At 43.8% G+C, this 14,818-nt stretch overlaps 1 protein-coding gene across 14 annotated transcripts in view; it reads right to left on the reverse strand.

The window, feature by feature from the left end:
- Window positions 1-14,818, reverse strand: part of RPTOR (regulatory associated protein of MTOR complex 1) — a 493,211-nt gene that overhangs the window by 40,280 nt on the left and 438,113 nt on the right. For 12 of the 14 annotated variants that reach the window (XM_084837711.1, XM_084837700.1, XM_084837701.1 and 9 more), the window contains 2 exons: window positions 7,000-7,127; window positions 4,542-4,628 (listed from right to left, as the gene is read on the reverse strand). In XM_084837711.1, the coding sequence (XP_084693837.1) occupies window positions 4,542-4,628; window positions 7,000-7,127 (215 nt within the window). Of the gene's footprint in view, window positions 1-1,220; window positions 1,384-4,541; window positions 4,629-6,999; window positions 7,128-14,818 lie in introns of all 14 variants that reach the window. The other 2 variants (XM_084837704.1, XM_084837703.1) reach the window with 2 other exon arrangements.

The following is a 14,818-nucleotide window of genomic DNA, read 5'->3' on the forward strand; positions in this document are numbered from 1 at the left end:
TGTGAGAGTGTGAACCTTGTCTAGTGGCAGGAGCACTCTGGCTCTTTCTAAGCCTAAGATGGCTCTGATGTACTGAATAAGAGTGGTTTGGCCGAGATGGGACTTGGGTATGTTGACACAGAGGCCTAGATGTGAAAGAAGAGTAGAGTGCAGGTGGGCAGAGAGCAGTGAACGGGCTGGAGCTACAATGAACCAACCATTGATATATGGGAATACAGTAATGCCCTGTAATTGGAATGGGCAGCAGCCACTGCCATGCATTTAGTAAAAACCCTAGGGGAGAGACCAAACGTAGTACCTGAAATTGGTAACGATGCTTTCCAATAACAAACCACAAATACAAACAATGGGAAGGACAGATGAAAATCTGGAGATAAGCAAACTTAAGTCTGCAGAAGCAAACCAGTCTCCTTCCTAGGGAAGGGGGAGAATGGCAGTCAGGGTTACCATTCGGAACTTTTCTTGGTCGGATGAAGGAATTAAGGTCTCTTAGGTCTAGAATATGCTGAAAGCCCCCATCTTTTTTCTCTACCATAAAATAAGGGGACATGAAATCCTTACCACTATTTAAGAGGATCAATTTGCTTGATAGCTCCTTTCTGGAGAAATGAGGTGACCTCCTCTTCAGAGTAATTAAAAAGAATCTCCTGCTTAAATGGGTGCTAAAAGTCAGGGAGTTCATACCCTCAGGTCTCAGTGGGACAAAGATGCTGTTTCTATCTGTCACCTTGCTTTCAATATGATTGTTTTCTGTACTGAGTCAAAGGAAAGGGGTATTTAGATTGCTGGGATCCCGTCTTCTGAAAGGAACACTCAGTGGATGGGTAAGCCAATTGATGCTGGCCTTGGGAACTGTTCCAGAGTCTAGGGCATGAATAGTAAGGTTGTTGTGGTGTGCCCACACCCATGTTTTTGGCAGAGGTCTTGATCTTATAGACATGATCTAAGGTGTCATACGTTATTGAATCAAATAGACCTTGTTTGTCAAAGGGCATATCCTCTATGTGGGATTGAGCCTCTTTGGTGAGTCATGCAGAGTGCACTGGCTCCTGTCATTGGCGGAACTTCACAATCTGGTATATGTTTTGCCATGTTGGCTTGTTGCTTGGCTAAAGCCACAGCTTCTTTCTTAAAGAGGCATGCCATTTCCTTGCCATCTGGCAGATATTTGAGCAGAGAGGCAACCCTCTGCCATAAAAAGAATTGGTAGTGGGCCATACATGCTTGGTAATTCACGATGCTGAATGACAGTGTAGCAGTGGAATAACTTTTTCATCCTATCACGTCCGCTCTGCACCTTTCCTGGATGGTCATTGCTGAGTGAGGTTTCAAGGAGGCCTCATTATGGCTGGACTCAATGATGATGGATGTTGGGACTGGGAGCTGAAAGAGAAAGCCACAGTCGTTGTGATGGATGCAGTAAAGGTTCTCCATCTGTTTAGATGCTGGCAGAGCAGAGGAAGACTTTTTGCAGGACTCCATCACCACCCTGAGAAAAGAAGCGGGGACAAGTAATGTGATATGTCCCATGGTTTTGGTCTGGATGAAGTCCATTACTAGGTCATCGACTGGGGTATCCCTCGCTGTATATTTAGTCCTAAGGAATACGGATTAGTTGCTCAGTGTAGGGATGACTGCCCTCTGGAGGTGATGATGGTGAATGACCCCTGACTCCTTGGTCTGGAGAACCTGAGGGAGAGGCTGATTCAGGTTCCAATGAATCCGACTGATTCTATCTGCATTGGTGGGCCCAGTGGTTTTTCTGGGGTAATAGTGTGAGACACAAGTGGTGATATAGGAATAATCATGGTTTGAGTGACACGGGGCTTGTGTCCATACCACCTTGAAGGTTGAGACTATCGGACCAGCTGGGAGTGCTACGGTTAGGATGGCTAGCAGCTGTGATATATATGCTATAGGTTTCAGTACTGGAGCTTTGTTTAGAGTTGCTAAGATGGAGTGAGGCATCTGTAAAGAAGCCATCCCGTACCATGGAGACCTCCTCAATACAGGCAAGGCTCTTCAAGTTCAAGAAGGGTACGGTTCAAAGTCCCATGGATGTTCTCTGTAGCATCTCAGTGGGGATTCCCTCCTTGGTGACCTTCTGTCCAAAGAACAGGATGGAGAGTGAGAGTATCTGCTGTTATAACATTCTCACCAGGACAAGCCCCAGTCCCTTCTGTCTGGGTAAAACTGATCAGAATGTCTCAAGTAGTAAGAGTTGGGCAAGTCTCTTCTGGAGTCTGGGGGGTGACTGTACCAGGGAGACAGTGCACGGGCCTCTGCATAAGGTAACTGTCCCAGAGTGATGGGAGTGGGAAGAGAAGTCTTTTATTTCTCTTTCTGAAGTACAGCCAACAATACAGGCTCACTCAGGGATACTGGGGAGACCATTTCAGCACCAGCAGAGGAGGTAGCGGTAGAAAGGGTTCCTCCTGAGAAATGGCTACATCATCGTGCAAGGCAGGAGAGGGCATGGGTGTTGGTGAGCATGTATCTCAGTCTGTCAGCTTAGACTTCTTTTTTCTCTTTAGGCTCAGTTGTTCTATCAGTAGTTGGGGAACGCTTGGATTTGATTCATTTTTGAGATGGGGCGATCCGGTGTCAGTGAATCCCTGGCATGCTACCCTTGTTGGTATCATGATGGTAGTTGGAACTGATGGTTGGGATGAAGCTGACAAGGATGGTACTGAGATTGATGACGATGCCACAGCCATTGAGGGGGACAACTTTGAACGTGATCCCAACTGTTTGACTACAACCTGTCGATTGTAGGGCATGCTTCTACTGACAAACAGAGAGCTTCGGCTATTGGGCAGTATAGAAATAAAATAAATAAATAATAAATTCTACTGTGCTACATGAAGGTGGGAAGAATGGTTACACTGTTGCTTGCTTAGTAAATCCTTGGCGATGTGTACACGACTCTGCCACATGCCCTTCAGCCAAACAGAACAGGCAGAGACTGTGGCCATCTGTTGGCAGTGGTTTACTCCCACAGTCCGCACATTGATGGAAAGGGGCCCAAAGGGCCATAGAAGAGGCCTAAGAAGGAAGTACCACGTGAAAAGAAAGAAAATGCTAAACTGCTTGAAGGAGTGAAAAACAAATCAAAATAAGAAGAAAATGGGTAGGAAGAAAAAGTAGAGAAGATGTAGCTTGATCCACCCTCCACCCCCCACCCCAAATCAGTGATTTAGCAGACAAAAGGTCTAGATGATGCTATAGCTGCAGCGGTCAAAGGCAGGAGCGCTACCCTTTAGGCATGCGTGGGAGGGAAGAGAACAAGCTTCCTGCTTAAAAGTCCCAGCTCTAGAAAGTTCCAGTGAACGCTGTGCACATGCTCAACCCATATGTGTGATGCACAGAGACCGTGAAGAAGTTCCATTTGTTTGAAAGATGTGATGCTTATCTAATGGTAGATGGGTCCCATCAAGGTTAACTCTCAGGCCAAAATGCTACAACTGACTAGTGTGGGGAAGAGCTTCTCATCTGGCAAACTGAACCACTCCAACCCCCTCCTAGGGAAAATAGAAGTCATCACACATTGCTGCCCATGCCCACTGGTGGGAAAGTGTTACATCGTAGAGAATTATATTTTCTTTCCATTCGGTATACAAGGAAGAGCCTCTCTTGAAACAAACTGCAGCTTAGTGGCAGTAAATCATATTCTGCTGTCCTTTGAATGGGACAATAAATAAAGACAGCGCTCCCACACCATATTTACAAAGTATGAGAAATGGATTTATGCACAGAAAATTGCTAGATGGGGAAATAATCCTGCATAGCAATAAGCTCAGAACATGTGATGAAATCTCTCGGTGGTTTTTTTAGCTTTCTGTCTCACTAGCAAGAATTACTCTGGCCAGTCACTCACTTCCTTCCTTTTACTTTAGAGTAAAAAGTGCATTTCTACTTAACTTTAGGATCCTTCTCTTCAAGGTTCCCAAAGTGAGGGTTGAGCGTTCTGAAGAAGATGCAGGCAACTGCCTGCAAAGTAACAGATTTCTTCATGACCCCTCCCGAAAGTTCATGGCCATGCCCCAACCCACAGGCCTAAAGCCAGTGTCAGAAAGGTATACTGGATGTTCGCATTTCTATCAACTGGCAGTGCATGGGGTCAAACATTAAATTTGTGGTCATTTTACTTTTTTGAGGTATCACTTTTACACTGTACTGCAGTCCCCCTCTGTTCTTTCTGCCTGGTTGGCCCCAACCTGAGATGAGACTGATCATCCTCAGCAGAGCCTGTGTCTAATTTGAGGAGGCTCCGATTGTTTTTCCTGGCCTGGCTGAAGTTTGCTGTGACCAAGTTTGAAAACCCTTTAAGGAACAAGGTTGCTCATTCCCCACACCCTCCCCCTATCTTGGAGGAATTAATTGCAGAGTAGAAAAGCCAAAGTGAAGAGCTCAAACCGCATCACTGTTTAAATACCAGAGACAGATTTTTAAACAAGAGAGTGCAAAATAATGTTTTGACAGGAAAATGTCGCATAAATATTCAGAGGCCCTTGTTCCTTTTCATTTTATTTTTTTTCTACCTGACACTCATGATGTTGCCTTCAGGATGTTTCTGCAAATATGCTTTCACTACCCAGGCTGTATGCTCTCGATAGGTCATCACACGGCTAGAAGAGAGAGGAGAAACTTTGTAAGACAAAGCTGGAGAAAGCCCAGAAACTGTTGAGCCATCGACTTGTAAGGGAAACCATCTGCTTGCTGGGGCTAGCTTCCCAGTTAAGTAAAATTGCAAGCCTTTGTCTGAATCAGAGATGGTGAGGTCAGCAATCACATTTTTCAATTGCATGTTTCAGCATATACCCTGCTATGTGTTGTGATGTAGGCGGTAACAACACCTTGTTTTTATGCAAGGTAGTAACAGAAACTTTGCTCTAATTTAACCGTATCTTCCAGCATGTCTCTTTACCAAATAAGATCAATCTAGGATGATTTTCACCATGTCATCACAAACCTTTCTAAAGAAAGTTTTTGCAGTGGTGTGATGAAAATTGCCTAAACTTTAGAAATGGATCTGGAACTGTGCATTTTTTTCCTCAAAAAAATGCATTCAATAACCTTTCCATATTACACTTCAACAGTGGGTGTCCAGCAACTTTGCTTGCAGGATTAAACTAGATCATTTTCAGCTTGTGACTCCTGATGATGTGGACAAGCTGCTTGGTTTGATCAAAAAGATAACTTGCCTTCTTGATCCTTGCCCATCCTGGCTTGTAGTCCAGGGAGGGGAGATGGTAAAGCAATTGTTGTTGAATATTATTAATGCCTCCTTAAGGGAAGGTAATTTTCCATTGTGTCTGAAAGAAGCAGTTGTTAGACTGCTTCTGAAGAAGCCTTCCCTTGACCCCCTGGACTTCAATAATTATAGGCCAGTAAGTAATTTGCCATTTTTGGGCAATGTAATTGGGAAGGTGGTGTCCATTCAACTCCAAGGAGTCTTGGATGAAACTGATTACCTGGACCCATTTCAAACTGGCTTCAGAGCGGGATACGGAGTTGAAACTGCCCTGGTCGCCCTGGTGGATGATCTTAGCCTGGGAATCAATAGGGAGAATGCATCCCTATTGGTTCTTCTGGACCTCTCAGTGGCATTCGATACCATCGACCATGGTATCCTTCTGGATCGCCTGAGGGACCTGGAGGTTGGGGGCACTGCTTTGCAGTGGTTCCGCTTCTTCCTCTCAGGACGGTTCTAGATGGTGTCACCTGGGGATAATTGCTCCTCAAAAAAGGAGTTATGTGGAGTCCCTCAGGACTCCATCCTATCCCCAATGCTGTTTAATATCTACATGAAACTGCTGGGAGAGATCATCAGGAGATTTGGGCCCGGGTGTTACCAATATGCTGATGACACCCAAATCTATTTCTCTTTAACATCTTTATCCAATAAAGGTATGACTCCTCTGAATGACTGAAGTCAGTAATGGGCTGGATCAGGGAGAACAAGCTGAAGTTGAATCCAGGCAAGACAGAGGTGTTCATTGTGAAGGGTCCTAATTCAGGTACTGAGGTATGTCAAGCAGTTCTGGATGGGGGTTGCACTCCCCCTGAAGGAGCAAGTTTGTAGCCTGGGGGTGCTTCTTGACCTGACCCTCCTCCTGGCATCCCAGGTGGAGGTGACAGTGAGAAGCGCCTGTTATGAACTGTGGCTGATACGTCAGCTACGCCCACTCCTGGAACATGTGGATCTAGTAATGGTGGTGCACGCACTGGTAACCTCTAGGCTTGATTTCTGTAATGTGCTGTACTTGGGGCTGCCTGTATATCTAATTCGGAAACTCCGACTGGTACAAAATATGGCAGCCAGGTTAGTCTCTGGGACACCCTGTGGAGACCATATTACACCAGTTTTAAAATTTTACACTGGCTGCCAATTTGTTTCTGGGCAAAATATAAAGTGCTGGTTCTTACCTTTAAGGCCTTACATGGTCTAGGTATGGGTACCTTAGGGAGCGCCTCCTCCCTTATGTCCCAGTCTGCCACCTAAGGTCCTCTGAGGGTTATCTGCTGTGGCTGCCTAATGTGAGGTTAGCGCCAACACACCAGAAGACCATTTCCTTTGTTGCCCCTCAGTTGTGGAATGACCTGCTGGTTGGAATGTATCTACTGACCTCTTTGACTGTTTTAAAGCAGAAATTAAAGACTCTATTATTCCAGCAGGGCTTCACTTTTTAGAACTCGTACTTCTTTCTTGATTGTTATATACTGTTTCTGTGCTGTATTGTTTTTATTGTCGGGTTTCTTGTCAAATTGTTTTTAACTTTGTATGCTGCCTAGAGTATTGTGTATATAGGCGGGTTATAAATTGAATAAATAAAAGAATAAATAATAACTTCTAAGCACTGCAATCAACTACAAGTAATGTACGAAGGCATTGCTAGAGGAGCCATTCCCAGTGTGTTTAGGGGCACTGAAATAAAGAACAGTGTGTACGAGGGGGAGCCTCACTTGCTGGTCGCAGGAATGAGATAGATGTCTTACCATTCACTCAGAGCCATCCGCCTGTCATAAACACGGATGGAGCCATCACCGAGCCCTGCTACAATGAGTGAGCGATGGGAGTCACAAGACAGGCTGGTGACACAGCTGTCAGCTCCTGTGGGAATATCCTAGGACAGAAGAACACATCAGCCAAAGGTGAAAGGGGGAAGAGTTCTTAAGTGTGCTGGCCATATAACTTAGCATTATCCCTTCGGTTGGATTTAAACAATGAGTGCATCCTCTACTTGAGCACTGATACAGAACAATGGAAAATGTTATTTATTTATTTAAAATGTTTGGAGACTGCCTTTTAAGGCAAATTCACAATATACAATAACCATACATTTAAAAAACCATAAAATGTCATAATAAAAAATTAGTAATAAAAAGAACCAGCAATAACACTAACCAAGTAACCTATAGTCCAGCAAAAACAATAAAATGAAGCAGATAAACACAGCTAAAGCCACAAAAACAAAGCATCCTGATAAAATCCTTCAAAGAGAAAGTCAGAGCAAACAAATGGATCTTTACGGCCCGCTTAAAGACCGACAGTAATGGAGCCTGACAAACCTTGGCTGCATCAGAGTTCCTCAATGGTGGGGCACTTCTGAACGGGCTCCTTCCCTTGTGCCCACCAGCCTAATTGTTCTTACAGGGCGATATATTAATAGGACCTCAGATGTTGATCTAACAGTATGGGCAGGCTTACATAGTTGAAGCTGTCTTGAGCACCCATTTTTAGTGGAAAGGTGGGATATGAAAAAAGAAAGGTGATCCTTAGGCAACTTGGTCCCAAACTGATTATGGCTTTAATCATGGCGGTGTCATCAGTATGCAGATGACACACAGCTCTACCTCTCGTTCAAATCTTCACCAAGGTTGGCCGTAGAATCCCTGTCCAAATGTCTGGAGACGGTGAGTGGTTGGATGGGGAGGAATAAGCTGAAGCTGAACCCTGACAAGACCGAGGTACTATTGGTGGGAGACAAGAGGAGGCTGGGGGATGTTGACCTGGTGTTGAATGGGGTACGGCTACCCCTGAAAGACCAGGTCCTCAGCCTGGGGGTCATTTTGGACTCCCAGCTGTCCATGGAGGCTCAGGTGTCAGCTGTGAGCTGGACAGCGCTGTATCAACTCCATCTGATACGGTGGCTGCGCCCCTTCCTTCCCGACCATCTGCTTCCATCGGTACTACATGCCCTGGTCTCCTCTCATTTAGACTACTGTAATGCGCTCTACGTGGGGTTACCCTTGAAGATGGTTCAGAAGCTGCAGCTGGTACAGAACATGGCGGCTCGCCTGATTAAAGGCAGCCGCCGGCAAGATCACATCACTCCAGTGCTGAAGGAGTTGCACTGGTTACCAGTTGTTTTCTGGGCCAAATTCAAGGTGTTGGTTTTGACCTTTAAAACCCTATATGGTTCTGGCCGAGCCCATCTTAAGGAGCGCCTCCAGCAACACCAGACAGGCCGCTTAACAAGATCAGCCTCGGATGGCCTTCTCTCTGTCCCATCAGCCAGGACAGCTAGACCGGTGGGGACGACGGAGAGGGCCTTTTCTGTGGTGGCCCCCACTCTGTGGAACTCCCTCCCTAGGGAACTCCGCCATGCCCCCTCTTTAATGAGCTTCCGCCATGCATTAAAAACGTGGTTGTTCAGGCAGGCATTTGGGGTGGGTTAGGGTATTTTAGAAAATGTTTTTATTGTAGAATTTTATTGTTTTAAACTGTTTTATTATATGTTGTACATCGCCCAGAGTAGCTGGGTGACCAGCCAGATGGGCGATTAAGAAATTTAATAAATAAAAATTAAAAAAAAATTAAAGGTCAATACCAGTATTTTAAATTGGACCCAGAAACACAACAGATTTGATATTTGTCAGATGGTCCAACTGCCTGGCCCTTACCAATACTCTGGTGGCTGTGTGTTGGAAACTGAAGTTTTCAAACTCTTTAAAGGCAGCCCCACATAGAGTGTGTTACAGTAGTCTAGCCTGGACATCACTGGAACATCAGTAACTGAGGCAAGGTCTGTCCTCTCCAGACAGAGTCGCAGATAGTGTACCAGCCTGAACTGTTATCAAATGCTCCTGGCCACTGTTACCACCTGAGTCTCCCCCAGTTATCGCTGAACCTCAGCTTGTTCACCCTCATCCATGACAAAATGGTCTTCGGACATTATGAAATATGATTGCGACAGCTGCACCATATAGGTTCTTTAAAGACTGAGACTGACAATTACCTAAATTACAGCTGTGTTGATGCAGTTCTGGGAATGCAAAGGGTTGAAAGGTTTAAGTAAAAAAGTGGAATGGGGAATTCTCCAAAGAACATGATTGGGTTAGACCAAGACAAGGAAGATGCCACTTGTGACATTTCTAATACCGAGCTCCAGAGCTAGGGTAGCTGGATCTTTCATTCTAATGAAGGCACAATTGTGATTATCAAAACAACTGCATAGTATTCACACAGAGATTCAGCAGCTTACAGAGAGAGCTGGCCATGATAGCATCTGTGTCTATTTCTTTAGCTTTGCCTGTTATTTTTAGCATTGCCATCTTATTTCAAAGTTCATCTATGTTATGATGACTGCTACATGGAGGCCATTTGGAGTCACTCTATGTTGCAGCACCTACTATGTGCTGAGCTATTTGCATTTAGAAGCTCACTGTGAGGGCCAGATGATTTTCACCTTGCCACCGCAAATCTTTGGCTGTTGGGTGGTATAGAAATGCAATAAATAATAAAATGATAAATAAAATATGCCTTGTTCTGTCCACCTGCAAAGTTTATTTCATTATGTATGTATGTATTAAATAAAATACAGATAAAATATAGTTATAATGTAAACATTGAAACTCAAATAAAAATACATCCAATAAAAACACATCAATAAATACGAAAGAAATAACAGCACCCAACAGATTAAGTGGGGTGGTGTCCGTATTACGGAACAGCCTCTCCAGGGAGGCTTGCCAAGCTCCTGCAGTATCTTCCTTCTGTTGATCAGTGAAAACTTTTACTTTTCAAATTTGCCCTGGCTGCTGTTTTTATATTTCCTTTATGCTGACAGTTTGTATAGGCATGATTTTATTGTTCTTATTGTATATGCCTTTATGTTTATTGCATATTCTGTTTCTGTGTTTTTTACGTTGCCTTGGGCAATTTTTAACTGGAAAAGCAGGAGACAAATGTCCATCATCATTGAAGGCACTGCAAGAGACATTACCAGTCAAATAACAGATGCATTTGATGAGGTGGACTGTAATCCTCCAAGGGTTACGCCGTAATAAATGTGCTGGCCGTTAAGGTGCCACAAGACTCTTCCTTGTTTTTGTACCAGCAACGTCACTTCATCTCAGTTGCAGCTTAGCAAGATACAATCGCTAACCTCCATTATAGGAGCAAGATGCAATAGTGTTTAATTCAGGTTTGGGTAACATTAACACTCAACAAAACAAAAGAAAAAGAAAAATTGTCTTAGGGCTTTTCCACACATTACTTTGTCTTACATGATTTTGATCTTGTTTTGGAAAAAGTAATTTGGGCTATGTTATACCTATAAACACAATGAAATAGATGAAAATGGGATAATGAGTCTCATTTTTGGTTGAGGCATACGTGTCAGGAAGCCACAAGTGTCGTATCAGCTTCTTGATATGTGAGTCACTGGGTACAAACATCTACTAACTAACCTCCGCATTAGAACAAGCATGTGAGGCGGCTCTTTATTTTGAAAGGGAGAGGCCCTGATTATCCACATAAAAATACTTAATTAAAGTAAACATCTAGGAGGAGCTGTCTTCTCCATAAAACATCTTTGTCTCTGAGTCCTGACCAGCCATAAATACTGCATGGAAGGGCAGGATGGATAGATAAATGCTATTTAAAAGCAGGGACAAGATTTCCCTGGAAATAAATAAATCTGCATTTGCTGAAAATACAGTTGGCAGCTAACAGGCACATGCAGGAAACAAAAAAATACATGAAAAGGGAGAGATGGAGCATGTTACAGGCTGCTGCTGCTTTTTAAACAAATACCTATTAAAGAAAGAAGCCTGCAGGGCAATAGTTTTTTGCTGGGCATGAAACAACACCACAAATGCCACAAAAGCAAATTAAATATATCTTAAGAACAGCAAAAAGTGCTGGGAAGGGAACTGACAGCCAGAAGACCTGGTGAGGAGACATTTCTTATGTGCTCAACCAAACAGCAAAGGTGAGTTGCTAAAAATGGTAGAACTCCAAAGAGAACATGAATGCAGCTAGGCACTTTACAGATTATTATAGGAGTACATAACCTGCCTTGAACTCTAAAGCCCTGCATTTCCTCTGGGGAGGAGAAAAGGACATTACCAGAAAGTGTTTCCTTTTAAATGATAAAAGCTGTTTCACTTTGACATGCTCTCTCTCCCCAAACCTTGCAGCAGGTAGTTTTACAGCGCTTTATAACCTCTTTGGGGCAAGTAATGCTCCCTCGTGTTCTTATGGGAAGTAAATTAAGGCAGGAGGTAATTAGGAAACCTGTGTAAGATGAAACAGTGCAAGGCCATGGTCAAGGTCAGAATAGAATCCTGGAGTCCTGAAAGGCAGCATAGAATCCTGTAGTAGCATGTGTCAGTGCTCTGCAGAAAAATTGTTAGAATAGAAACGAAGGGCTGCAGATTTTTTTAAAAAGAGGAACAACTTTGAAAAGTAATAAATGCAAAGAGCAAGGCTGGTATATTGTTGGAAAGACACCCAACAACATTATTCTAAGGTTATAGCTCTTCATTCTTTATCAGCTACATATAAAAAACCCTGCTTGGAATAATAAGAGCGCAGCTGTGAAAAAGAAAAACAGTTTCAATTAAGCAACCAAAAAATGTGAGCAACATTTTCAAACTAGGATAATAATCAGAATTGGCTCCGCAGAATTATGTTAGCTAATTTCACACCTCCTTCCTATTTTTGCTCCTGCAAGCCCATCCACCTTCTCTGGATGTTTTTGTTTTTGTTTTGCATTTGCTTGATAAAAAGATTAGATTAACAATTTGCTGAAGACAAATATCCAAAAACTGCCAGATTTTTATGCAGATGGAGCTATAGATGCATAGAAGCTTTAACACTGAAGAGAAGCTCTCGCCTCCCAATCAACTGGCCTCATAGAATCTCAGAGGGTTGTGAAGGGACCATAATGCTGGCTACCACATCCTTTCAATTCAGACTGTAATCCAGATTAGAGGTCTGTCCATAGCATGCCACAAACAGAGACAATGGTCAAAAGATGCTTAAGGAACAAATAGCTCCAGATGACTTGCATAAGTGAGCAAAGCTACGGATTGCAAGCAATGTTGTCAGGTGGGAGGGGAGTGTTTCTGAAATCTGTCTGCCCACTCCCTTCTACACTTGCTGTGACATGTAGAGTTCCAACTCCACACTATAACCAAATTTTGTTATATGTGGGCAGCATTTTGTCAGCTATTCAAGTAACCTGTCAACCTGACGTACAGTGGAGTTGGGGGAGAGAGTGAGTTTTGTATCATGAAACTCATAAGGAAAATAGAGCATTCTCTAAAAAGACATTGTAGGGCAGTTAGGATCTCAAACTGGGAGTCTGACAGTAGGACCCAGGTGCTTTACCCTTTCTGTCACTGTGGCAATGTGCCAGAGGAGAGACCTGTTTGGTCTGTTCTTTGCTGTGCTTCAGCTCTACCACTGTGGATGAACAAAAGGTATCTATTAGTATTGCACTACCAGTTTAGCAGTTTAGGGTGCCACAAGGGACCTAGTCCCATAAAGTTTCCTCTGCCTGAGCAACTCTTCAATCAGGAACAAGTTCTGCTCCTCTCCTGCTGCCATTCTTCACTTACCCATGTACCTGCTTGACTTCTTGTCAAGCTTCCTGGGCTCAACTATCTGCCTGGTTGGTACTTGCTTGCCTGCAGCCCACTATCTCTGACAGACAGCTGATAACCAAGCTAGGATACAAAGTAGTTCAGATGAGATTTTATCATACCAATCACACCAGTTCAACACAGCTGTTAAACAAATAAAATGTGTTATGTGGATGGTTTTGAATCCTGTTTTTCTTCCAGGCAACCATCTTGGCATCTAACCTGGTAATCAACTGCCGGGGGGGGGGGGGGAGGATTTTACCACATCTGTTTTAGGTATCTAAGCACCCTCCCACCCACCTGTGATGATTCTACTATCAACCTTATCCCTAACATAGCCTTTGTGGCTCAAAGATCATCCAGCAGGCATTTCTGAATTTGACTTCAATAGTTCTGCTGTTCTATGTTTTGCAGTATGATTACATTTTGATCCCCTGAATCACTGCAAAACCCAATTTGCACTATTCAAGAAATAAAAAGCCTTTAAGATGTTCCCAGTACAATCATTAATCATTCTCATTTAAAATATTCTCACCCCGTTGATTTCTGATGTTCTCTAATTTGCACAGATAAAATAATATTTGAAAATAATTAAGATTAGCATAGGCTTCGTTGTGCTGCATTGCTGGGTCAAAGTGTCATAATTAATGTTCATCCAAAGGTAATTAATTTCTAAAAGCTTTGGAGACTAGACTTTATTTCCCATAGTGGCTTAAGACAGAGATGTTACCTCTCATTATACGGCTGAAAAACAGGCTGGATTTAATGGCAATTGATGTGAACACGTTTTATGTTTTGCTAAGGTGAGTGTCAGGACAGCTTTGGTGGAGAAACAAGAAGACTGAAACAGCCATGTTTATTTGCCATTCTCAGTGCCTATGAAAAGGAGCAGAGCCAGCTCTATCATGATGTGAAATGCCTCAGGTGGAAGATGCCTGGGAATGGCAGATTTGGGGGCTGCAAAAGTTGCACTGGGCATTTGCCTGATGGGCTGGTGGGCGTAGGGACGCTGCGTAGGCTTGCCAACTGCTCAGTTTCTGGTGTGCATACTGGACAGGGGATGCCCAGAAATCGCTCTGTGTATTTGGTGCAAATTGCCTGCTGGTCCTTCCTAGTTCTCAGAATGATGGTGGTGAGTGGCAGCACCAGTAAGAAGCCTAGATGGCTTCTTGTTCCACTTTGGGATGAGGCAGCAGTGGTGGGGAATAGGCAACCAGGAAGAAGAGAGGGAGGAAAACATTACTTTGGGCCTGGACTGGCTCAGCCCAGCTGGTGGGACTGGTGACAGTGGCAGCAGTAACAGCACAGCTGCAGGATGGCTGAATTATCTTTCTGGAACTGCTTCCCTGGCCAACCATCCTGCTTCCTGCCTGCCTGCCACTTTCCTGCCCACCTAAAGTCCCCTTAGATCGTGTTCAGAGTCAGGTATGACAAAGATCGGTGCTGCACCAGTGGCAAATGAAAAAAGGAAGTGCTGCACAGCCCAGAGAAACAACTACAGCCAGGTCAGGGCCAGCATCCCCCCACCCCAGCCTGGTGTGTGCACGTGTGAGAGAAAATATGCATCTATCCTTGTCTTTGTGCATGAGATGGTACTTGTGCATCTCTGCTTCTTATGTCCGTCATGTCCACATGTATGTATGAAAGGGGGTGGGGGTGGGGAGAGGTATGAATCTATAAACACGTAGCTGTTCTTTAGAATGTTTCTTACATTGTTAATTCTTTGATTACATAATGCATGCATATGACATGACCTTTAGTTTGTGGCTTGGTTAACTCCTGAGTTACCTGCTCTGCATGTGTTTTAGTACTTCTACAGGGATTCATCAATTGCCTTGGGGACTAGTCTCAGCTTCAGTGTTTCCCATATGTGAATGCCAGATGGCCCTAGGACCACAGATCTGGTACTGCCAATTCCCACTGTCCAGATGTGCACAGAGAA

Source organism: Heloderma suspectum, chromosome 2, assembly GCF_057233095.1.
Source record: "Heloderma suspectum isolate Gila_16-S chromosome 2, 16-S_ref, whole genome shotgun sequence".
Taxonomy (NCBI): domain Eukaryota; kingdom Metazoa; phylum Chordata; class Lepidosauria; order Squamata; family Helodermatidae; genus Heloderma; species Heloderma suspectum.